The sequence below is a fragment of the Typha latifolia genome, chromosome 10 (assembly GCF_019914945.1).
Source record: "Typha latifolia isolate L0001 chromosome 10, TyphaL0001v2, whole genome shotgun sequence".
Lineage (NCBI taxonomy): Eukaryota > Viridiplantae > Streptophyta > Magnoliopsida > Poales > Typhaceae > Typha > Typha latifolia.
Genome location: NC_133095.1, coordinates 2725309 through 2750666, shown reverse-complemented (window position 1 = coordinate 2750666; position 25358 = coordinate 2725309). Strand labels below are relative to the sequence as shown.

General features: G+C 36.1%; 3 protein-coding genes and 1 long non-coding RNA gene across 4 annotated transcripts; 2 read left to right on the top strand and 2 right to left on the bottom strand.

The window, feature by feature from the left end:
• Nucleotides 1-138: 138 nt before the first annotated feature.
• LOC140796899 (uncharacterized) lies at nucleotides 139-4183 on the top strand. The gene is made up of 3 exons (XR_012110551.1): nucleotides 139-273; nucleotides 3635-3675; nucleotides 4001-4183. It is a non-coding gene; the product is annotated as an uncharacterized lncRNA (long non-coding RNA).
• A 7125-nt stretch (nucleotides 4184-11308) lies between these two features.
• Nucleotides 11309-18282, top strand: LOC140796934 (probable cellulose synthase A catalytic subunit 8 [UDP-forming]). The gene is made up of 15 exons (XM_073150150.1): nucleotides 11309-11613; nucleotides 11703-11848; nucleotides 12022-12214; nucleotides 12312-12529; nucleotides 12641-12743; nucleotides 12853-13042; nucleotides 13803-14069; nucleotides 14206-14551; nucleotides 14632-14769; nucleotides 15062-15187; nucleotides 15275-15487; nucleotides 15920-16181; nucleotides 16409-16611; nucleotides 16867-17217; nucleotides 17453-18282. Exons 2-15 carry the CDS (start codon nucleotides 11825-11827, stop codon nucleotides 18035-18037), a joined length of 3219 nt encoding a protein of 1072 aa, XP_073006251.1. The 5' UTR covers nucleotides 11309-11613; nucleotides 11703-11824; the 3' UTR covers nucleotides 18038-18282.
• A 740-nt stretch (nucleotides 18283-19022) lies between these two features.
• LOC140796217 (chaperonin-like RbcX protein 2, chloroplastic) lies at nucleotides 19023-21308 on the bottom strand. The gene is made up of 5 exons (XM_073149140.1): nucleotides 20448-21308; nucleotides 19807-19898; nucleotides 19628-19685; nucleotides 19476-19541; nucleotides 19023-19386 (listed from the first exon to the last, which is right to left on the bottom strand). Exons 1-5 carry the CDS (start codon nucleotides 20724-20726, stop codon nucleotides 19264-19266), a joined length of 618 nt encoding a protein of 205 aa, XP_073005241.1. The 5' UTR covers nucleotides 20727-21308; the 3' UTR covers nucleotides 19023-19263.
• Nucleotides 21309-22090: 782 nt separating this feature from the next.
• On the bottom strand, nucleotides 22091-24464 carry LOC140796216 (uncharacterized). The gene is made up of 2 exons (XM_073149139.1): nucleotides 23721-24464; nucleotides 22091-22438 (listed from the first exon to the last, which is right to left on the bottom strand). The coding sequence occupies exons 1-2, from the start codon at nucleotides 24378-24380 to the stop codon at nucleotides 22268-22270; spliced, it is 831 nt and encodes a 276-aa protein (XP_073005240.1). The 5' UTR covers nucleotides 24381-24464; the 3' UTR covers nucleotides 22091-22267.
• Nucleotides 24465-25358: the final 894 nt, after the last annotated feature.

Sequence of the window (25358 nt, the reverse complement as noted above, 5' to 3'; positions counted from 1 at the left end):
CTTTGTCTAGATGCTTGAAATCATTGAGACCGGCCACTTGTAAATAGAAATCTTTGAATACGAAGCCACTTTTGCCTTTTACCCCCCTCACTCACGCGTTGTCTCTCTTATCTATCATCTTCTCCGCTTTTAACGTCCACTTCCTACCTAACTCTGAGATATTTCCATTTCCATTTGGCTCTCCGAGACTTCCGCTTTCATGAACATTTACTCACTCACTGTTGACCCCCTCTGTCTGTACAAACTCCCGGTTGCCATTTCGCTTTCACGACCGTGAGTTATTAAATAACCCCCTCATTTACATATTTTTTTTTCCTTCTTATTTTTATGCCTACTTTTCCTGCCATCTCTTAAAGTTGAGCGTTTCAGACCGTCAATTCCTTTTCTGGTGTAATGTTTAGTAGTGTAGAGATCTTTTATCCATTTCCTTTGTGCAAATCCTTTCTTCTCTAAAAGCCTTTTGACCATCTTATTTACTGACCTTCTTCGTTAGAATTCCATGGTTTGATTTGAAAAAGTTATGGACTTGAAGAGGAACAAGGTTTGCTAGTTTACAACATACCCAGTTCGTAATTTCAAGATTCAAGACATAATCTTGGAGTTGGGTTTCACTTCCTTCCTCCTCTGGTCTTGTTGCTTTTAAGGTGGAATGCCGTTACTTTTTGTGTAGGTTTCTAAAGGTAGACCGAATTTGTTTGCAGTAATAGGTAAACGAGCTTTTGCAAGTTAAATTTTTTGCCTAAAAGTTTTGGTCCAAAAGCCAAGAGACCAGCCCAAAAGGTAAATTGAGTTCACAACATTTCTTTTAATTCTCTTCTCTAGTCTTTGCCTTCAAAGTATTGAACTTTGTGGTATAGGAGACTGTTCTCATTCCAACCTCCTCCTAGTATGTCAAGATGTTTGAAGCAAGATTGTATTGGTTCTTTCTCATGGTTCTTTCCATCTACTTCGTTCACGTAGAAGCATTTCAGATTCCGCTAGGTTCCAAGCTCTTGGTGGAAAAATATGAATGGTGGACATCCTCAAATGGGAATTTCGCATTAGGGTTCTTCAATAATTCTGATCGGCCTTACCAATATAGCACTGGAATTCGTTTCAATTCGGGCTTAATCCCCTCGAACAAGCAAGCTCTGGTTTGGGTAGCCGGTGCTGGAATATCTGTTGGGTGTAATTCATATCTTCACCTTACAGATTCTGGAGAGCTTCTTCTCTTTGACTCTTCTAAAGGGGTTGTTGTTTGGAGCAGCGACACTTGCAACTCATCTGTGTCTTTTGCTAGTCTCCTTGATGATGGTAATTTTGTTCTCTTTGGTCAAGACCAGGATATTGTTTGGCAAAGCTTCAAGACTCCATCTGATACACTTCTTCCAGGTCAGAACTTAACGTCGTTGCAGTCCCTTCGATCTGCCAATGGGAATTCAGTCTCGAGTTGCTATAGTCTCACTATGGATACTTTTGGCCAGCTGAAACTTAGGTGGGAGAATAATGTCACTTACTGGAGGACTGAAGTAGCTCCAGTGCTACCAATAATTTCTGCTGTATTTACAAAAGAAGGATCATTTCAACTTCTTGATGCTATGTCAAGGCAAGTATGGTCAGTGTATGGTGACGATCATAAAGATTCTAATGTCAGATTCCGGTTTCTTAGAATGGATTCAGATGGGAATCTCCGGATGTATTCATGGGCTAAATCTTCCAAATCATGGAGACGGGCATGGCAAGCTGTGGCTAACCAATGTGATGTATTTGCCACTTGTGGCTCTTCTGGAGTTTGTATGTTCACCTCATCTGGTAATACCACTTGCAAATGTCCTTTTGGATCAAGCCCCAACACAAGTTATAACTGTTTGGCTCCATACAATGAGGATTGCAAATCTGGTACATCTATGCTTATGCTTAAGCATACATTCTTATATGGAATTTATCCACCGGAAGATTCTTTGATTCAGTCCAGTACTGAGCAGTGCAGGAGTTCATGTCTGCAAGACCCAAAGTGTACTGCAGTTACTGTAACCAATGATGGTGAAGCTCAGTGTCGAATTAAGAGGACCCGGTTCATAACTGGTCATGAGCAACCCTCCTTATCATCGGTGTCTTTTGTGAAGATCTGTTTAGATCCAGTTGCTGCTGCACTTCCTGTAAAGGTCCATCCTCCATCTTCCCCTTCTTCTGCTCCTTTACATAGAAGGTCAAATATATTCTACATAATATCCATCTTTGGGCCAGCTTCTGGCACCCTTGTTGCAATTCTGATGATCCAACTTATTATATTCCTTTATTTCATAAAGAAAAGAAGAAGAATTAGGCGCACAAGAACTGCAAAATGCCCATTTCAATATTCAGTTGGTTTAGTTGCATTATCATATTCTGAACTGAAGGATATAACCAGTAACTTCAAGCACCAGCTTGGACAGAATCTATTCAAAGGTGTGCTCCGTACAAACCAGGTTGTTGTGGTAAAAGAGTTGAATCATGTTACAGAGAATGGGGAAAATTTAGATGAGAAGCAGTTCAGGTCTTGGGTTGGAGTTTTAGGATGCATTCACCACAAGAATTTAGTCAAGTTGGAGGGTTACTGTTGCAACTCTAGTCAAAGGTTTTTGGTGTATGAGTTTCATAAAAATGCTTCAGTTGATAAATGGATTAAAGAACCAAAGCTTAGCAAGAGGTTTACATGGAAAAAACGGATGGAGATATGCATTGGAGTGGCAAAAGCAATTTCTTATTTGCACTCTGGCTGTAGAGAGTTTGTTTGCCATGGGAACTTAAGATGGGAGAATGTGCTTTTGGATGAAGAACTAGAAGCAAAGGTCAGTTACTTTGGTCTGACAAGGTTTGGTGGAAAGACCAGCCCAACTGGCGAAGGGGCTGAAGTTGATGTGGCCATGTTTGGGGAGATGATTTTGACGATGGTAACTGGATGCCAAGATCAAGCTGATCTATTTAGCTGGGCTTACACAGAGTGGGTGGAAGGACATGGTTTGAGGGTGGTGGATTCAAGGATTGGAGGAAAATTTGATGGAGAAGAGGTGGAACGAATGTTGAGGATATCATTTTGGTGTCTCCAAACTAATACACAACGAAGACCCTCGATGGGGGAAGTACTGAAGGTCTTAGAAGGCACTCTATCTGTTGATCCGCCACCACCTCTGTGCCCTTCCTTGGATCCCTGAGGGAAATCACATATAAAATATATCCTTATTTTATATTTCAGTTGTTGTGGCAGAAATGGAATCCATAACTCAGAAATGAGAGCTTCATTTTAACTGCTCTTAGAATCCATAGCTTGTGATTAGGATTCTTTTATCTTAGAAGCTAAAACTGCTTTATTTTTGTAAAAAAAAATAAAAATCGATGGAAACGAAGACCCGGTGGTTAATAATAGTGTTCATGTAATAGTGATCGATAAGGTTATGTCAGATTCAGCACAGTAACTTCTGAGCAGCTAACTGTGAATACTCAGGAGTATTTTTGTAATATACTTTGTTGCTTCTGACTTTTGAAGTTCTATGTATACCATAACATCTTAATAATAAAGTTTTCAGATTGGCTATTTTGTTCAGTTTGGCTTCTTTTTCCAAAGAATTCCTTTAAACATCTAACTTAATTTTCTTGGTAATATCCTTATCAGCAGCTATCATATTCGCAGGAATTTTATCAATATCACGTATTCAGGTTCATATCTTGAGCTCTTCTTCTTGTCTTTCTCAATGAAGTTTACTAATGGCATATCTAAATTCTCTTGTGCGGGTTTACCGTTTTATTATTAATAGTGTTATTTTGTTTAGTACTCTTGGTATAAGTTGTTTAGGACTTTTCCATATATATTCATAAAAACGGCTTACTAATTTATCATTTCCTATGCACTAGTTCAAGAGGCAGAACTGACTATATTTTTTGTATCATAATCATCTGATCTTTCGATCTCTCTCTCTTATTAAAGTTTAAGTTGTAACATGCATCTGCAGACAAATTTGATACTTTGATGCTGTGAATGCAGGATGAACTATTGTAAGTAGCTGTTCTAATCAAGAGGGGTATGTCCTATCTCACCATTTTTTTTATCAGCTCTTAATCTCTGAGATATCTCCATTATTTTTTTCTTGTGTGATCTTTTACATTTACTCGTACCTATTATCAGGAAAGTATTCCTATGAAGTATTAAGCTCTTGTGTCCTGTAAATATGCTACACTTGTTGAAATGCATGTAGCTTAGTGTTTTTGTTTTATTAACATTGACTAAATCAGATTTGTTAAACATCGTGTGTTTGAAATCTAGCAGAAGGAATAAGCAAACATGTGCATATAGTTATTTTACCGACATTTTACACCTAACACAACGAGATTGACATCTCTAAAAGATTTCAAAAGAATGAAACAAGATGGATAACTAAGAACTACTAGTTCAGGTAGCTACAATTAATATTGTGTTCAAGTGAGAAACGACTAAGATGATCAGGAAATTATGTTATCATCAACTTGAAATGACACATCACCTACTTCTCAACCATCAATATGCAGGAGAATTTGGACATATTTTTGAACAAGCTAACATCAAGGGACAGCCTCTGAGTCTGGTTTGCAACAATTTGGAGAGTGAAATATACTGGAAACAAGTTTAGACTCAGTATGAGATTATTTTGCTAAGGCCAATTGGCCATAATATAAAATACTTGGAAAAAGAAATAGTTTAATTTTTCTTTTTCTTTAGATAAGGTTGTTATTTAAACAATGAACTAACTCTTAACCTCTCAGCATCAAGTCTTCAATGATTTTGGTACTCTGGCTCTAGGTTTTCATAGAAAATGATAGGATTTCTGGTAGGATTTCACTATCAAAATCTTTCGACCTTGCTGAGTACATTATTGACAGTCCAAACTACCAAAGATGCTCAGATATAAGGAAAAGGAGAAAAATCTAAGGACAAAGGCCAAGTAGGTTGGAAAGTTGAGAATTTACCAAAACTATCTATCTGAGCTTTATGTTAGTTAGTCACTTATAATCACTTACCTATGTATCCATGCATCCATCACTACATATGAATCTGCATTAAAAATGGCAGATAGACTACTAATATGCATGAATGAATGCAAAGGGATGCTCTTGGTGACCTCAGTGCTAATTAAAACTCTTTGAATCATTCCCAATGAGCAGATATGACAAGCTAAGTTGTACAAAATTCCTAACCCCATTTGGGTGGACCCTCTGCTTTATGATATGCCTCTCTATTAAAGTTAAGCAGATCAATAAAAAGCATTGATCATGCAAAGCCTTTTGGACTATCATCTATCTTGGTGGTGAGTCTTAATCTTTGTCCATCACACTATTTCTAATGATTAATCTCTCCTATCAGAAGCTGTCTTTGATCAGAAACAGAATAATGTAACTACCAACTTCAATGGTACAAAAATGATGGTTTTCATGTGTGAAATAAGTTCTGGGAAGAAATATTAGGGCATGTTGTTAGTGAGTTTACTGCTCTTATTACTTCAAAAACACTCTTATACATAAAGATCGTAAAACGATATTTTAGAAGAAAAAAAAATAAATAGCATTTTTGATGCGACAAAAATAAAATACAGAAGTCGAATAATAAATACTCATACGATGAGTTGTTAATAATAATAAAAGTAAAATATATTTGGTATCTTCCTTAATAGTTTTTCTTAAGTTCTAAGGCTTGATGCTCAAATGACATTAGAGAGACCTATGCCAGTATAGGCTTTGAACAAAATTATTAAGGCAAATATTTCAATGCACCTTTAAAAATTATAATCTTAATCCAACGGCTATAATAGCCAGTTTTCATACCCGATACCGGTTTCTCGGTACTGGTTTCAAAATCACATTACGTAAGAAAAAGAGTATATTAGTTAAGAAGATTAATTACGTGTGCCTAACTTTCCAATTTTTTTGTTATACCCTTTAAGATCTTAACCATTAGATATTCATCAAAGTGATTGATAAACAATTAACGGTACGGAAGAAGCGCTCTACACGTTTTTTTTTCTTCCGTTAAGATTTCTCTCTTAAATATAATTATGTCTTAATTATAGGAGATATTATTTAATATTAAATAATTTAAATTTGATTATTTGGAGATAAACTTCAATTTAAATATAATTCTCTATCTCTATCTATTAAAATTTAATTTAAATCAATCTTAAACTAATGGGAGATATATGTAAATAATAAAAAATAATCAAAAAGATAAAATGTAATTAAATTTTCATCAAGTTAATTATAAAAGACATCAATACCCTCATTTTGATATATATACATTACTCTCAATTAATGATATATATGTCTTTTACTTAATAAAATATTAAGATAATATAATTGTTAAAAAATAATGTGCAAGATTATATATCTAAAAAAGAATTACCTGCTGAACCGATAATATCTTTCATTCCTATTATACGCTTAAAGATCTTAACCGTTAGATCTTCATCAAATTGATTGATAAAGAATTAATTCTATTGCAAGGAAGAAATCCTCAATCATTAAAGCAGCAAGATGCCTTGAAGATTGGCCAGTGAGGCGGTTAACAATTTGCCCCACTAGTAGGGATCTGTTTGTATTTATTCTTTAATAGGGTCTAATAAAGTAAGAAAGTTAGGTCTAAGGCCTACATTGTAGGATTTCATGAAATTTGTCTTGTTGCCTCTTTGACAAAGGTTCTAGTTCAACAGAATATTTTAGACCCTATTATAATTTTTACTAATTTATGATTCAGACCCTGTATTTCCAGTATTTACATGCCGACACGCATGATTTGGGTTTTATTCTGAAAAAGAAAATCCTATCTGACGGAGATATCCAAAAATAGAATATTCCATGGAAGACAAATTTGATTTTCAAAGGATTAATTACACTTAGCCCCTTTGAACTATCATTATTTTCTATAATTTTTTTCTAAACATTTTTCAAAGATCAGAGAGTATATATAGTTATTCCTTTTTTCTTGGGTCAAGGGGTCTATTTGGATACTTTTTTTAGTTAAAAAGATCTTTGTGGATAATAAAAATAATTATGGGGTGTATATGAAAAATAGTGATAGTGTAAATTTTTTTTTTCAAAAAGACCTTTTTATAATTTTTTTAAGGGAATTTCAACTTAGTTATTTTTTAGGATAAAGCCCAAAATATGGGGCTCTATCTTTTACCTTTATTATTATGCATAACCTACGTGTATTAATATTTATGAATCTCATTAGGTTTCTTACCAGTGTAAAATAACATTAACACTCTTGAATAAGTCATTTTGGGTTTAAAGTAAAAATAAATACAAAACTATATCTTGAAGATAAACGAGAGGTATTGTAGATATTTTAATTTTATTTTTTAAAATAATATAATATCCTTTATTACAATAGTTGCTCTTACGGTAAAAATAAAATATAGGAGTCAAATAATAAATATCTATGAGGTGCGAATAATAATAGAAGTAAAAGTTATAGTGTTTTTAATAAATTTTCTCTATAAAAATTTTCTGTGATCTTTTAGAAGATATGGAGTCATTATGGACTCAAATATCCGGAGTATGTGCACAAATATGAGAGAGGGATAGAGAGTAAGTTTGAGGGTTTTGTGGGCTACTCTCCTAAAAAGAGGATGTTATGAGAAGCCCATGATGCAAATAACATCCAACTTACCATGAGGCCCAGCCCAAAACAAGGATTTAGGTTATGGATCTTAACTCTTAAGTGATTCTTAATCCATTTGGACTCTTTTTGAAAGCAAAATAGCTGCAAATGAACACCTATTAGGAAAGCTAAAAATAATCATTTTCCATACAACCTTGATCTAAGATGTTTCATATTTGAGCTATATTTATAATTTTTTTTATATATAATTCAAAAGATCGTAAGTAATAGGTTGACCGGTTAAACCAGCATGCCTCGGATAAATAGATTAGACAACTAACCTAATTATTTTATAGAAATAAACCACAATAGGTCACCACAGTTGAGAGTGCACTCCACACAGATCATTCTCGTAAGAAAATTCTTCTCACCTTTATGTGGGAGTGAGAGTTCGAATTTTTGTAATAAGTAAGTGAGTTTCAAAATTTATTTAGAGTACTAGGTGACTTCTAATTCATGTGGGTGCTACATATGAATGCCCAGTTAAATTTCTTTTAGAGATAATGATTTTGTTGAACAAAATTACTGGCTCTAAACGATGCTTGATGTCACATAATCTAATAAATAAATTTATAACACACTTTTTAATATTTGACGAGCATATTTAAAATAGTAAAAACTTTGATTTTCAATATCTTCTTATTGCCTATCAACGGGTTGAGGTCTAATTTGTGATGAAATAAAAAAAAATTGTGAAAAAAAAAATTAAAAGATAATGTAGCATCATTTCCTACTTCCATATAGTTAGGGTTAAATTATTAATATATAAGCACTTTTAGCATTGTGCTATTAAAAGATCAAATTTCTCCCTATTTATATATCAGGATGGCACTTGCACTCCAAAACCTAATCTCGATTAATATTAATACCTTGTATTAGGAATCATTGTAAAAATAGAATATAGACCTATAAATAGATGTAAAATATGTGATAAATAGAATGTAGTAGTAAACTAGAAACAAGGTACAATTTGGTAAACAAGAAAATAAAAGAAAATAAATTTACAGCATTGACACTACCGACACACAAGGAAGACTACATTATTTCTCAACCACCTCATTATTTAAGCCTACTAAATATACTCAACATTATTTAATTGAGAAATATTAATAACAACCATTGCTACCATTGTGAAGAGCAACTAAAATCATGGAAGCTTTACTCGAACGTCTCCCATACCTGTGCATATGAATTCCCTTCATTTTGGTTGGCTGCCATTTTGATTGCTTCTCGTATCCTCTCTTATGGCAGAAATGATGGTTTTTTACGTGTAACTTTTTTTTCTTCCCATCTATCTCATGGTGTCTAGGGTTGATCTAGTACTTCATGGTACTCTATTCAGTCTAGGGTTATAAAAATAATCGAGCCTACTCGAGCTTAGCTCGAAAATTTAAGTTCGAAATTAAATTCAAGCCGAACTTGATCTCGGGCTGGCCGGATTAAGTTGGCTTGATAAGGCTTGATGTATATATATAACATGAGCAATATGAGCTATTCAAATGAGTCAGTTTCTCTCTTTTTTTTTTTAGTTGAATTAAGTTTTATTTCAAGTTTAATTTAAATATAAATCAATTCAATCTTGCTTAGAGTCGAAAATAATTAATAAGACTTAAAAATACTAAATGAGCAGTTTGTTTAAATTCGAGCTCTGCTCGAGTTCGAAATATGTTCGAATTGAAATAATTTCAATTCAAGATTGATTACAAATCTATGCTCAAAATTAATTTCAATTCAAGCTTGATTAAAGTCGGGCTCTATCAAGCTCGGCTAGTTCTCGTCCCCTAATTGGGTCGAGTGACCAATGACCACCGGCCACCGGCTACTTACTTCTCGTTAACTCCCTCACTAATTGATTATGAGGCTAATAAATCGATCAAATAACTTACAAAAAAATTGTCCAGATTATGAGTTCCGAATATATGCGGTAATGTGTTTCTTCTATACAACTTTTAGCTGCTAATATCCTTGGCACTTTTTATAACTGTGGTGGTTCATTAATACAAAACTCTTCTGTTTTCAAAAATAAAATTATTCTTCTTAATTTGCACTTCTAGACCGCACATTACAAAATCAAATACCAAGTCAAATTGTGCACATGAGTCAGGAGATACTGAGCTGGATTCCAATATTCAAAGCACCCAGTGGACCCCCCTCTATTATTATATTTTATTTTCCAGTCCTTGCCTAACAATAACATCTACAGTGTGAAAGTAAACTCTTTTAATATTTCTCTAGTAATTCTTCTTCTATCGTCCAGAGATTTGCCATCTTAGTCATGAAGGGAACATTTCAACTGATTCATTATTCTTTTTTCTTTTTCTTTTTTAGGTTGTATTATTATAATCATCAAATGCATGAGAAAAAATAATAATATACCAATAAATTTTATTTATTAAATCTCCTTCTTCTATAGGCGGCTACGTATCACATCTACTAGCTGGAAGACATTTTCTCTACTATATCGATATATTTTATTTATTTATTTCACATTGTATATGTAGTAAGAAATTTGATCCGTTTATTTGAGTAAAAGAAACTAACTCCTTTTATTATATTATTATATGGATTCAACTACTCAATTACATAATGATTTAAATTAGAACCAAATCATCTTTCTATTAAAATTAATTAATCCCATCTTAACCCCTACCGGTTTGCATCAATTAGTTTTTGTGCCCTTCTTATGTCGAGATCAGCAGTTAACACGTCAAGGCACTCACAATGACCGAACTGCCCCTCACATCCAACAACCGATGTTAAAGGTGTCGGTGGCATCCGCCGTCACATATTTTAACAATAATTCTTAAAACCACCTCATAATTTGACACCCGCTCCCAGACCACACTGTAGCAAGCCACCCACCTCTTTTCAATAGGTCTGGGTCCCAACGTCTGGTCTTCTTTTATCCTTTTATCCTTTTTTTTTTTTTACTTCTCCTTCGGATTCCGTTTCCTTAGGCAGCGGATCGTCTGCATTATTGTCTGCAGGAAAATGATGGTAGCGTACGCGATAAGGTAGAAAAGCTTTTTCGATGCTTAATAAGTTAATTAAAAGCTAATACATTTCCTTTATTACAATTCGTATAAAATCCGAACTCTATCGTTAACTTGTATATTAGTATATTAATATAAATTTAGAAAGAGTGAAATTTAATATGAGTTTACCTTATGTTAATTGATTCTGTTATAAAATGCGTGCCGGTGTATCAATCGTACATATTTAATATTTTGATCGTGTATGTTTCAAATCCGATAATAATCTTTTCAGTTGTGTGATCAATGATACGCGATAATATATTTAAAATTTATTTACACTCAATTTAACCTATATATATTAAAAAAACTTTCTTAATTTATATAGTTGTCCATTAACTCCAAAAAAAATACACCGATATTTGGTGTGATAAAAATTATAAATTTAGCAAAAAAATTTCTTTGAAAACAATTTGGCATTAGAGTTTAAATTTATATATTTTTTTTACTATTGGGATTTCAACGCATGTACCGTTAGGATTCATTCAGTGGTGATGTGTAGCCGTGTAGGGGCTTCTCTATACGATCATTCCTGCAACCATTTCTGCAGGCAATCTGCTGGCTCTATCTTCTTACAGTGTCGTCGGTGGAGTCAATCCCTCTTCTTTCTCCGCTGGCTGTAAGCTTTCTTACAGCTCACACTCTCCATTTGTCTCTCTCTCCTCTCTCCTCTTCTCTTTTCGTCTCTCACTCCACTCCATCCTCTTCTCCTCCTCCTCTTCTTTTTAATAATTTTTACTCTCTCGAAAACGACGACCAAACCAAGGCACGTTGCCTTCTCGCTGGTAGCGCGTCGCTTTCTCTTCTCCCTCTTCCCCCCCCCTTTTCTATCGCATTACCACAAGAAACCACTCTGGTACTTGCTCTCCATTGCCCTCTCTCTCCCTCCCTCTCTCTCTCTCTATCGAGCGGGAGTCGGCGCGATTCGGGATTGAGGTGATTTTGGTGTTGTTTTGGTTCAATCTGTAGGGATCCATCCCCAAAGTTGAGATCTTTGTAAATTCGTTCCGTTGGTCTGGTGATAGGGTAAGGACCTCCGGATCGGGGGCAATGCGGTGCGTTTGCTGCTGATCTAGCTGAGATCTGAAGGTTTTCTTCACGTTCGGGGGGCTGAATAGGGGAGGAGCGTTTCTCCTTTGTCGTTTCCATGGAGGGCGAAGGTGAACCAGGGGTGAGTATAACTTTACTCTTCTCCAAACTGTGATCTTTCTGATTCGGTCTGTCCCTCCAAGCTTGAAATTTGTAGCGTAGATCTTGTGCCTTTTATGGTGTCTTTTGCAATGAATTTTGGATACACAGTATGTTGAACCTTGTGAATTGATTATTTATGGTGTATGAATGAAGAGATCTGCAAAGCACCCAAGTGGTCAGGTATGTCAGATCTGTGGAGATGGTGTCGGCACCACCACGGACGGCGACCTCTTCGTGGCCTGCAATGTCTGTGGGTTCCCCGTGTGTAGGCCGTGCTATGAGTATGAGCGCAAGGATGGGACACAGGCTTGCCCCCAGTGCAAGACCAAGTACAAGAGGCATAAAGGTGCGGACTTGGGTTCAAATTTGTAAGAATGTCTGCAGATTTTGTGAAAATTGTGATTTTGGAAGCGATCTCATTTTGGTTTCTGTTGAATGTTCAGGGAGTCCGCCCGTCCGTGGAGAGGAAGGTGAGGATGCAGATGCTGATGATGTCTCCAGTGACTTCAACTATCCGTCAGGAAACCAGGATCAGAAGCAGAAGATTGCTGAGAGAATGCTGACGTGGCGTATGAATACTGGGCAAGGCGAAGAAGGCCGCCCGAAGTATGATAGTGGGGAGATCCCTCGGGGCTACATCCCTTCTCTTACCCATAGCCAGGTATTGTTTCTGCATTCCAATTGATGAGATCATTATCTCAGTTTAGCTCTTATTATGTAAGTTAGTTTGATTATCGATAATAACATTGTTTTCATGAGTCAATTGTTGCAGATCTCAGGAGAATTGCCGGGCGCGTCACCTGATCATATGATGTCTCCTGGTGGAAATATTGGAGGGAAGCGAGTGCATCCACTTCCTTATGTGAATCACTCACGTATGCATGCTCATCTCTTGTTATGATCACTAGTGCTCAGCACTTCAATATGATGTTTAATGCAGTTTCTAAGACTCGAAACTTTGTTTTCTTTTACTCTCCTTCACAGCAAATCCATCAAGAGAATTTTCTGGTAGTCTTGGAAATGTTGCCTGGAAAGAGAGGGTTGATGGCTGGAAAATGAAGCAGGATAAAAATGTGATGCCAATGACTAATGGCACCAGTCTAGCCCCATCTGAAGGCAGGGGAGTTGGTGATATTGATGCATCCACTGACTATAACATGGATGATGCATTACTGTGAGTTCCAAAATAATGGATTCCTCTATTATATAATTTGATAGAAGATTTTTGTCTAATTAGTGTTAAGACCCCTTATAAGATGCAGTACATGGCGTGCATGCCATTGGACAGAAATCAGAAAAAGAATCAAACTTACAAGAACTTGAGAAGTCTAGGAAGCTAGTTCAGAATAATTAGGTTGCAAAAGTTAAGGTCATTGAAAATAGTCGTGGAATGCTTCCGTTATGTGTATCTAATTTTGACTGTTATTCAAAGTTGAGCATGCATTCATAACCATGATCTTTTGTTGCTTGATTATTACTTTACCTGTAACTTAATACCTTTCTTTTGTCTAATTCATTACTCTAAACTCTAAAGATCTTTTATATGGCAAAAATATGTCTAGTAAAGGATTTAGCTGAATGCATGTGACGTATCTGTTTAATAGCAACTTCAAAACACATATTACATGCACATATCCAGACAGAAATTCTAGTTTCTCATGACCAATGCCAATAAGGCAGGTTGGCGACCATCCTATAGTAAATCTAATATTTAATCAATGCTCCTAAGGTCATGACCTTTGAGGTGCAAGCTCGTCATGGAGATCCTTGTTTTTCATAAAATACACTAAAATATTTGTATTAGTGCTGTCAATCTGTATGATTCTTAATTGATCTTTTAAGCAAATTATGCTTTGATAATTTGTCAAATAAAAGTTGGTTCTTCTTCATGGTTTCTTGTGTAAACTGATAATTTCTGATCCTTCGAATTGCAGGAATGATGAAACTCGCCAGCCTCTTTCTAGGAAAGTGTCTATCCCCTCTTCCAGGATAAATCCATACAGGATGGTCATTGTTCTGCGGTTGGTTATCCTATGCATTTTCTTGCATTATCGTATCACAAATCCCGTGCGTAATGCCTTTCCTCTGTGGTTATTATCTGTCATATGTGAAATTTGGTTCGCTATATCCTGGATATTGGATCAGTTTCCTAAATGGTTCCCGGTGAATCGTGAAACCTATCTTGATAGACTGTCTTTAAGGTATTCTCTCTTTCAGCTTTTACAATGTAACGATATTTATCTTTTCCACTCTGAAAATATAGGATAAATCCTGGCACCAAGGCGTGGGTGCTTCTTTCTGTGTTTAATGCTATGCCATGTTCACTTGTATTAATAGGTATGACCGAGAAGGTGAACCATCTGAGTTAGCTGCTGTTGACATTTTTGTCAGTACTGTTGACCCTATGAAAGAGCCTCCTCTTGTCACTGCCAATACTGTGCTATCTATTCTTGCTGTGGATTATCCTGTGGACAAGGTCTCCTGCTATGTTTCTGATGATGGAGCTGCAATGCTGACATTTGAGGCATTGTCTGAGACTTCAGAATTCGCTAGAAAATGGGTACCTTTCTGTAAGAAATATAGCATTGAGCCCCGAGCTCCAGAGTGGTACTTTGCTCAGAAAATTGATTACTTGAAAGATAAAGTGCAAACATCATTTGTTAAAGATCGTAGAGCCATGAAGGTATTATATGTTTTATCATCACAGTAGTTTGGTTTTTTCCCTTCTCTATTTGAGTACTGACAACTTTATGTACAATATAGAGAGAATATGAAGAATTTAAAGTTCGAGTTAATGGCCTTGTTGCTAAGGCTCAGAAAGTTCCTGAGGAGGGATGGATTATGCAAGATGGAACACCTTGGCCAGGAAATAATACCAGAGATCATCCTGGAATGATCCAGGTGTGTATCTCTTTTTCGCAGATGGATTAGAGAAAGATAAACACGACAATATATGTGCAGTTTGTTCACGAAGAAGTACTTTTAGATGTGAGAAATTCATATTGCTAAACGAATCTTGATTATGTAGATTTCAAAATGATATGTGGGATATTTTTCCCCAAAAACATGAAATTTTCTCTCTCAACTTATGCCAACATTTGGCATCCTTTTTTTCCATCACTTACTATTCCAGTTTGGATTTTCCCGACAAAAGCCAAAGAGTTATACTTAAATTAATCACCCATTTCTTCAGGTTTTCCTGGGCCATAGTGGAGGACTTGACAGTGAAGGTAACGAACTCCCACGTTTGGTATATGTATCTCGTGAGAAACGTCCTGGTTTCCAGCATCACAAGAAGGCTGGTGCAATGAATGCACTTGTAAGTAGTTTAACAGGGCAACTTGAAACTTTAAAAGAACTTCTTACTGTCTTGAATTTGATAACTGATGCACTGTTCTCCCCACAGGTACGTGTCTCAGCTGTCCTCACAAATGGACCATATATGTTGAATCTTGACTGTGATCACTACATAAATAATAGTAAGGCTTTACGGGAAGCTATGTGCTTTCTTATGGATCCGAACCTTGGAAAGCAGGTTTGCTATGTACAATTTCCACAGAGATTTGATGGGATAGATAAGAATGATCGATATGCAAACAGGAATACAGTGTTCTTTGATGTAAGTGTGATTCATCATTGACCCTCTTGAAATTTCTTTTGTTTATTCACGTTTGTGAAATTTTATTGTAATTAATTGGATATTCTATTGTCAAGTCACAGCAACGCTCTTTCCTCTTTCCTGATATTTTAATGCTATACAATAATGATAGATCAGTGATACTAACCCTAAGTTTGTTTGAAAATGTAGTAAGCTAGGGTTGAATTAAGAAATACTTGCTGCTTTTCCTAAGTCTCATTAGTAAATAGATCAGTGATGCTAACCCTAAGTTTGTTTTAAACTGTAGTAAGCCAGGTTTGAATTAAGAAATAGTTGCTGCTTTTCCTAAGTCTCATTAGTAAATATTATTTTGTTGCACTTACTTTAGTTCAAATTACTTGGAATATCCAAAGCCCTTTCAGTGATTTTCCTCTATTTTTCTGTTTGTTCTAGATTAACTTAAGAGGTCTCGATGGCATTCAAGGACCAGTTTATGTGGGAACAGGATGCGTATTCAACAGAACAGCTTTATATGGTTATGAACCCCCCATTAAGCAAAAGAAGAAGGGCAGTTTCCTCTCTTCATTTTGTGGTGGCTCTAGGAAGAAGACTACAAAATCAAGGAAAAAGAGTTCAGACAAGAAGAAATCAAGCAAGCATGTGGACAGTTCTGTACCAGTTTTCAATCTAGAAGATATAGAAGAGGGAGTAGAAGGTACCAACTACAAATGAACTGATATTCTAAAATTCTATAAGTCAAAAAGCACCATGATAATTTACTTTATTTACACGATATGAAAATCAATTAGAGGAATATTTCTGCCACTTCTAGATGATTTAAGTAATTAAGTGTTTCTTCGCTCTAGCATTTTGTATAGCAATATATAGCTTTCATTACCTTGCTACTCTAACCTCTCCTTTTCTGTTCTTTTCCAATACCAGGTGCTGGATTTGATGATGAGAAGTCACTCCTCATGTCTCAGATGAGCTTAGAGAAGAGGTTTGGCCAGTCCAATGTCTTTGTTGCTTCTACTCTGATGGAAAATGGTGGAGTTCCTCAGTCAGCAACTCCTGAGTCTCTTTTGAAAGAAGCTATCCATGTCATCAGCTGCGGCTATGAGGATAAGTCTGAGTGGGGAAGTGAGGTATAGAAGCAGTTAATCACACCTCAACCTCTTCTCTCCAAACTGTTTCTTTGTGAATAACTACATATTTTGTACCACGAAATGCAAACAATGCATTGTTTGTAGACTTCATAGTCTGAGGGAACTAAAGCTTAAAACTAATACTAGGTAGATTAGAAGTGCTCTTATCTTGCAATGGAAGTTTGCAAGGTGAATAAAAGCTAAAAAAACAAACTTATGTTGACTTTAGTATCTAATGGAAATTTCTACCTGCAGATTGGATGGATTTATGGTTCTGTTACAGAAGATATTCTCACTGGGTTTAAGATGCATGCTCGAGGTTGGCGGTCAATATATTGCATGCCTAAGCTAGCAGCTTTCAAAGGATCTGCTCCCATTAACCTTTCGGATCGTCTAAACCAAGTGCTCCGATGGGCTCTTGGATCCGTAGAAATTCTTTTTAGCCGGCATTGCCCCATATGGTATGGCTATGGAGGGCGACTGAAGTTTCTGGAGAGATTTGCATATATCAATACCACCATTTACCCACTTACTGCAGTTCCTCTCGTTGTGTACTGTACATTGCCTGCTGTTTGTCTACTCACTGGAAAATTCATTATCCCTTCGGTAATTTACTTCTTAATATCTCTATCTAGGCATTAGGCATGTGCATACTTATGGAACTTGTAGTAGAATGCTGTTATGAGTACATTTCTTTTCATCCATGATGTAGCCTTTCAGATGCCCTAGAGACAACATTTACACATGCATGTCACTGTTCTTCATAGTGATGCTCAGATGGGCCTTGTAATAGATGCACAATATAAATGCTTTCAGCTAATAATTTCTTTTCTGACTGCAGATCAGCAACTTTGCGAGTATCTGGTTCATTTCTCTCTTCCTTTCCATTTTTGCAACTGGTATCTTGGAGATGAGGTGGAGCGGCGTTGGTATTGACGAATGGTGGAGGAATGAGCAATTCTGGGTCATCGGAGGAGTCTCAGCCCATCTCTTTGCGGTCTTCCAGGGTCTTCTTAAGGTGCTTGCAGGTATTGACACCAACTTCACTGTTACTTCCAAAGCATCTGATGAGGACGGGGACTTTGCTGAGCTCTACATGTTCAAGTGGACTACTCTTCTCATTCCTCCAACTACTCTACTCATAATTAACCTCGTTGGCGTCGTTGCCGGTATCTCCTATGCCATCAACAGTGGATACCAATCATGGGGTCCACTTTTTGGGAAACTCTTCTTTGCCTTCTGGGTGATTGTCCACCTTTACCCCTTCCTCAAGGGTTTGATGGGTCGTCAGAACCGAACCCCTACTATCGTCGTTGTTTGGTCTATCCTTCTAGCTTCGATCTTTTCATTGTTGTGGGTTCGGATCGATCCATTCACCACCAGGGTGACAGGGCCAGATGTCCTTCAATGTGGAATCAACTGTTAAGGAAGAAAAAGCTACTACAGAGGAAGAACACAAGATGTATTATAGATTATTGCAATGTGTGACTCTTATTTATGGTGATAGTACATTTCTGAGGGTCTTGTTTGTATTTCTGTTCATAGATAAGAAGTATGTCGTCTACATCGATAACTTATCATATTCGTCGGACATGGCTAGAAATAGCAATGATTTTGTATTCTATCAATGAACAATAAATATTTTGGACAAGGACAATGTTGTTATCTCAACTGCATTAAAGCTTTCATTTCAGGACTCTATTGATTCAAGCTGCTCAATTTAATGTGTGTTAAAGCCTTTTAGGATATCTGTAGAAGCACAGCTCCAGGTTATCTTGTGCTCTTATTGTAAGCAATGAAACACCAGAAGCTATCATAGATAGCCTTAATACCATCATGACAGCCTTGATCAACAAAATAGTGTCCATTTTCTTCCTTGTTCACTTGATAAAGTTCCTTTTTCCTCAAGTTAAATATATAGTCATGGACTGAAAATCTAAAGTATAACTGAGATAATATTGCCCAATCTTACGAAATGAAATTCTTTTATTACGCTAAAATTGACTAATGAGCACGTTTTATTATTCTTTAATGTTATTTTAACAATAGATTATATTTTAATAGCTGGTTTAAAGCATTCTTAATTTTTCTTTCCCACATATGAGAGAACACAACCAAAGTAACATTTGTGCGACAGTTTCTATCACGAAATTTAAATCTATAAACACTTTGAACTCACTATTAAAAATATAATTTTGTATTCAAATAATATGAAATCCAAAAGAAAGTCAGACTAATGACACCCATCTGTGAGACTTCCACTTATTATAGAAGCTAAAGTTTAAGCTGTTTGAGAGAATGATAATTTTAAAATTTTATATTCTTAAAAATTATATAATATGACAAAACCCAACAACCAAATAAAGAAAAATTCCATACCACAGAAGAAAAATAATTCCCAGAAACAAATATATCAGGCCATGAGCAACTATAATCCCCCTTATAATAACACTGTTTAACAGAAAAATAATCTGATACACAGCGCAATTGCTTGAATGGGTATTATTTTCCTAAGGGATTAAGTAAAAATTATATACATAGGATTCTACTGAGAGAGAAACTTCTGAATCTAATATTTTCTTCTTCTTCTTCTTCTTCTTAACTTTCTTTCAAGCAGGATGAACTCCTAGCAATTGCAATTTTCTCATATCATCAACCAATTTTCTCTGTGTTTGTATCATCAGAGGGCCATATGACAGTCTCCATTAGCCTTTCTCTCATCAACTCCAAATTCTCATCCTGGATTTGCTGATACATTTTTGCATGATCACATTTCTGACAACCAGAAAAAACCAATGCTAAAGTTTATTCTCAATCACAAAATTTATTCAGATAAATCTTCCCCGTAGTAAATACGATATTACCTTTATCCATCTACCATACAGATGAAGGCGAGTTATCATCACTCTCTCCGCCAGTTCTTGCTTCTCCTAGAATTATACCAAAAATTGCATTTTTAAAAAAAAAATATTTTAATGAGAAAAATAGACTTTTATCAAAGATTAATGAACAATACCTTCCCAAGAGTACGAAGAAAACGTTTGCCATCAGTTGGTTTGTTGTTTGCAACAAAGCTGTAAGAGAAGATGTGATTGGATTAATTAATGTGTAAGCCTTGATTTGATTACTGGAGTAATTAATCATATGATTTGATTACAAGATAAATAAATTTCGAAAGTATAAAGCATGACTTACTTATAAAGCCAACGATAACTTGGTGGATTCATCTCGTAGAGCTGGTTAAGAACAGTTCTCACAGCTTTGTAGGTGAAGTAATTAATAAGTTGCTGCAAACCAAGAAATTATCATTACGAGTCACCAAACAAAGATTCCATTAAAGTGAATTAAAATAAGAATAAACCAAAAGAAAAGGAAAACTAATTCAGATCTTATGGTCTACAATTTTATTAAATTATTGATTCTTATGGTTTAAATATAGCTACCGGGTGTAAACTAGCCGGAGTCTGATCCAGCTCGGCTCAAAATTAATTTCGAGCCCTCGAATTCAAGCCTAATTAATTGAACCTTAAAAAAAGTTCAATTCTAAATCTAATTCAAGCCTTAATCAAGATGGTCGACTTAAAAGCTTCAATTGAATAAAGCTTAATCCGGATTAGAAGAACCGGTTAAATCAATCCTAAGAGAAGGAAAGATAGTATCTCAAAACTATATATATATATATATAAATCAATTCAAGCTTTATCGAGGGGAACAATTTTTTAAAATTACTCCCAATGAATTTTTAAAATAATAAACTTTTCCCTCTAAATAAAATTTTTTTTTAAAAAAAAGGGAAGAAAAAGGCGAGAGTAGGATGGTAGTAGTTGGTAGCTAACCAGATGAACGTCTTGAAAGCCTTCTTCATAGTCCCCACCAAGATTATTTACCACAACAAGGCCCTTGTTCTTGGCCCTCTGCTTCCTTGCTTGAGAAGAAGAGAAGCGACACCCGCTCCAACTTCCAAGAAAATGGCTGCTGAGATCCAAAGAGCTCGGCGGCGGCGGCGGCCTCGACGCCTTCGCCCTAAAGCTCAGGCCGGAGACGTACAAAGCGTCGGCGAAGATATGGCTATCGACGGCGACGGAACCGATCGCCATGGACCGAGCTCCAGCCATCCCCACAACTAGCACACCAAAAGGAGCAAACTTTCCAAGACGCAAGTGAGAATAGCCTCGCAAGAAGAGGTCTTTATGGTATAGGAGAACGATTAAGGCCAAGTTGAAGAGTAAAAACGAAAAAGAAAAAAAAAATTATGGGAGGATATCTACGAAGGAGAAGAAGAAAGAGAGCAGCTTTGCTTTGGTTGTCTTTCTCTTCGGATTGCTGCAGGGAATTTGGGGGGGTGGGGGATGTATTTGGTAATGGAGGTTTGGATTCAACCCACGCCAACCAAATTCCTGAGGCCCAAATTGATCTCGCCTCCGCGATTATTCGATTTTGTGGCATTATTTTGGCGATTCTTCGTTATTCGACACGTGGCAGCGTCAGTATGGGTTGGAGAGGTTCCAAAGATTCTAAAGGGGTGTGTGGAAGGAGGGGGAACCGTTTGGGAGGAGGGCCGACGACTGACGACTGACGACTGCTCTTTGCGTGACGACTGCTTCCTCTCTCTCTCTCTCTCTCTCTCTCTCTGAGGAGGAGGAGGAGGAGGAGAAGGCGTACGCTATTTGGTCTTATTACTTCTCGTGGCGTTGGGTGGTTTTCACCTACCTAGTTTTGATCACATTTAAATGATGATGAGTTTACAAAATGAGATTTTTAATATGTCATAATTATTACTACTCTACTCTTCAAAATATCATAACTGTGCTAGTGTGAGATTTCAAAATTATCATTTTGCTTGTTTAATCTAACTAATAGTAATTAAAACCAAACTTAAATTAAGAAAATATATCTTGCTCTTGCATAATTTTTTTTTAAATAGTTCAAAAATTATCGAATATTTTAATTCAATATTAATACAATGAAAAATAACTTCCTTTATGTGAAACAAAAATCATTGCTAACTATTTTATATTCTAAATTTCAAGAAGAAAAGATGTGATCAACATTTCTAATATATATAGGCAATTGAAATGATCTAAAATCTTACTTTGTACTTCATCTTATATTTCAAATATCTAGCAGATTGGATTATATTTAAGCGGTTTAAACGCATTAAATTTTGCGACTTTTAAATGCGGCACTTATTTTAATCCATAATAAAGCTAATCGCTAAAGGGGAGATAAATACTTGCGTAGATTGATAAAATCTTTAGGCCGAGGGGAAATTTCTCATACTTTTTCGTGTGGCAATTGGTGATGCTGACCCAACCATCTCTTTTCAAATATGATTTGACATATTGCCCATTGAATTCGAGAAGAATAATTTCATTTCTCTACAATAACTTGGATCAAAACAAGTCATCTCCTGGTCCCAATTTAGGCCTAAGTAGAAAAGTTGGCTATTTCATGGGCAACAACAGTGACATTGTAAATATGATAGAAAGGTTCATTTGTTCAAAAATGAGTTTGATCTAACGAAAAGTCGTTACTCGCAAACGAACTAGATGTAAGATACCGAAAGCAGTTTGCAACACATGGGTCTCACTCACTTCTTTCTTCCACCTAAAATTGAACTGCATAATACGAACAAAAAGAACTCAAAACAAACAACTTAGGCTTCTACCCTCTCGACCCTCTCTGATTCATCAAGAAGAATGGCCTTTGTGGGCTTATTAGCTAGGAAGTCTGTGTACTCCTGGAACGGAGACTTGCTGAAGCGAGTTTCTCTCCAGAAGTCGGGTGTCAAGAACCCGTATGTCTTCATAAGACAGTCGAAAGTAGCCTGTGCAGAAACAGAAACATAACATTTCAGAGAAGAACATTTGATGAAATGTAAAAGGAACAGTAGCCTACCTTTCACATGTAAATCATCTAGATTGGTTCTAGGGAATCAATAGATTAGCAGATTTATTTATAAACTGAGATTTTGATGCAGTTACGGTATATGAGTATATTGCATGTCATAAGTGTTCTTTATGAAGTATTCATAAGAATATAACTAGAGGAAAATAATCTGAAAATTAGAGTTTTCAAAGAGCTAAGATGTATCTACTGCACGGTACTATTTGGGTCACAATGTTGATTGTTTAAATCTTATATTTGTCGAGAATCCTCTATGTTCTTTCAAAGATAAATAAAAGGTGAGAATGCCATTTTAAATTTAAAAGTTGCACCTGAAAAGGATAACTTGCCATATGCCTACTTGATACCATCAATTAGTACAACCATGAATTATTAACTATTACAGATCTCCGGTCTAAGTTTATGTATGCATCCAACAAACAAACAATAGAATACAACAACAAATCCTTTCATCCCAACCGTTTGGTGTCAGCTATATAGATTCTTTGTATCCATATATATCCATTGGCTTAACTGAATTGGTGATGCCTATTCCTCTTGTTACACATATATCAAACCTAATAGGTTTATCAGAAACTTGATCGCGTGTATATAATTTCCTTGACATGGAGTCCTACAGAAGTAAAACAACCCATATAATTTCCTTACAATGCACAAGAAAATCTAATGGATCCATATTCCTCTTGTCATGATTCCATTCATCATTATAGCGATAAAAACAACCTCAAAGCTCAGAATGCCTAAATGACTATTAATATAGTATTAGAGGGCAAAATTAATCCAACCTACAATAAACACAAGAACTATCATCAATTCGACAAAATAAAAAATAAAAAAAACGCCTATAATGTGAATTGGTATAAAGTAATTAAATAAGTCTGAACAAAAGTCAATCATATTATACTATAAAGTAATTAAAATGATTTGTGCCAGTGAATCTTAACTCTCGAAAGAATGCTATATGTCAGCATAACATCCTAATAATCATATTTATTCTAGATAATATTATTGCTACTACATACCAATTCAACTACCATACGTCAAAAACTACTACCTAACTATAACATATATGCTTTTTTTTATGTATAAGCAAATGCTCATCATGTTAATCATAAGAAAACAGCTTAGGAACTTAATACTCAATAATGAATCATAGAACAAAACAAATTAATCGAAACCCAACTTTAACGCATTTTTAATACCTTGACAAAATTTCCGAGTGTCTTAGTGGATCCACGCGACGAAGTGAACACGTCCTCAATCCCGGCAAACTGGAGTACCTTCTTGGGCACACGGGCAGCCACAATCCCAGCACCCCTCGGCGCCGGAACCATCCTAACCGTCACAGACCCACACTTCCCGGTAACTTTACATGGCACGGTGTGTGGCTTCCCGATCTTGTTTCCCCAGTACCCCCTCCTCACCGGCACCACCGAAAGCTTCGCCAGAATAATGGCACCACGGATAGCTGTGGCCACCTCCTTGGAGCACTTGACCCCGAGTCCAACGTGGCCATCGCCGTCGCCGACGACGACGAAGGCCTTGAACCGGGTCCTCTGACCGGCACGCGTCTGCTTCTGGACCGGCATAATCTTCATCACCTCATCCTTGAGGTTCTTGACGAGGGTTTCCACAATCTGGTGCTCCTTCACGGGGAGGGAGTGGAGGTAAATCTGCTCCATGCTCCGGATCTTGCCGTCCTTCACGAGGCGGCCGAGCTTGGTCACGGGGACCCACTTCTCCTCCTCCTGCCGTGCACCGCCGCGCCGGCCGCCGCGGCGATCGCCACGGCCGCGGTCGCCGCGTCCACGGCCTCCAAATCCTCGCCCGAAGCCGCCGCGATCTCCTCCTCTTTCTGCCATTAGCGTTTCGTTCCCTGGTGGAATTGGATCGACTAGGGTTTGCAGAAGAGGCGCGTACAATGGCAGAGAAGACTAAAGAGCGACAAGTATTTATAGTAGAGATGGATAAGGGGAAATTAGGGTTTTCTTTGGAGCCCGTCACGCAACGGTGACGTTACCTCCGTTATTTTATTAAATGCGGATTTGCTGTATAGCATAAAATAATAATATGTTTTTCACATAATTACTACTGAAAACTTTAAATTATCATAATTACTAACTACTGCATTAATTGAATATCATCAAAATCCTTGTGCTATTTAAAATTATAATTTTAAAAGTTAGATTTAACTAATCATAATTAAGACCGAATTTAGATTAAAAAAAGATTATTTTACTCTTGCATAACTTATTCAAAATCATTTAAAAGCTATTATTTTACCCAATGTAATAATGCAAAGAAAATTATTTTTTAATAGTTAATAATTAATATTTACACGAGAATAAGATTATTTCAGTCAATTAAATTTATTCGTTAACTTTAATAACAGTCTACTATAAATATTTTGTTAAAAACCAACTATCATAATAATTCTACGTCACAAGATTTTAATAGCAATTATAATATTTAAAAATATATAATGGTAATTATGATTTAAAATAAATTCAGTGTTATGCAGAAAACTCAATGATAACATATGAAAAGATAGTGTGGGTGTGAGTAAAAATAAATATATACTTACATGAGAAGACAATGATACTAAGTCAACGTGATATTTATTCAGCAATATTTACGGTTACGACTTCGTGCCCAAGTTACTCCCAGTAACACAAAAAATCTATAGATCAATAATATTTCACAATACCTGTTGGAAATACATGGAATATTAAGACTAATGTTGCAAATACCCTTCTTTATAGAAGATTTACATATTACTCCTACATAATGCATTTATTCAACAAATACCTTGACCTTGACCTTGAGAACTAGGCAAAATC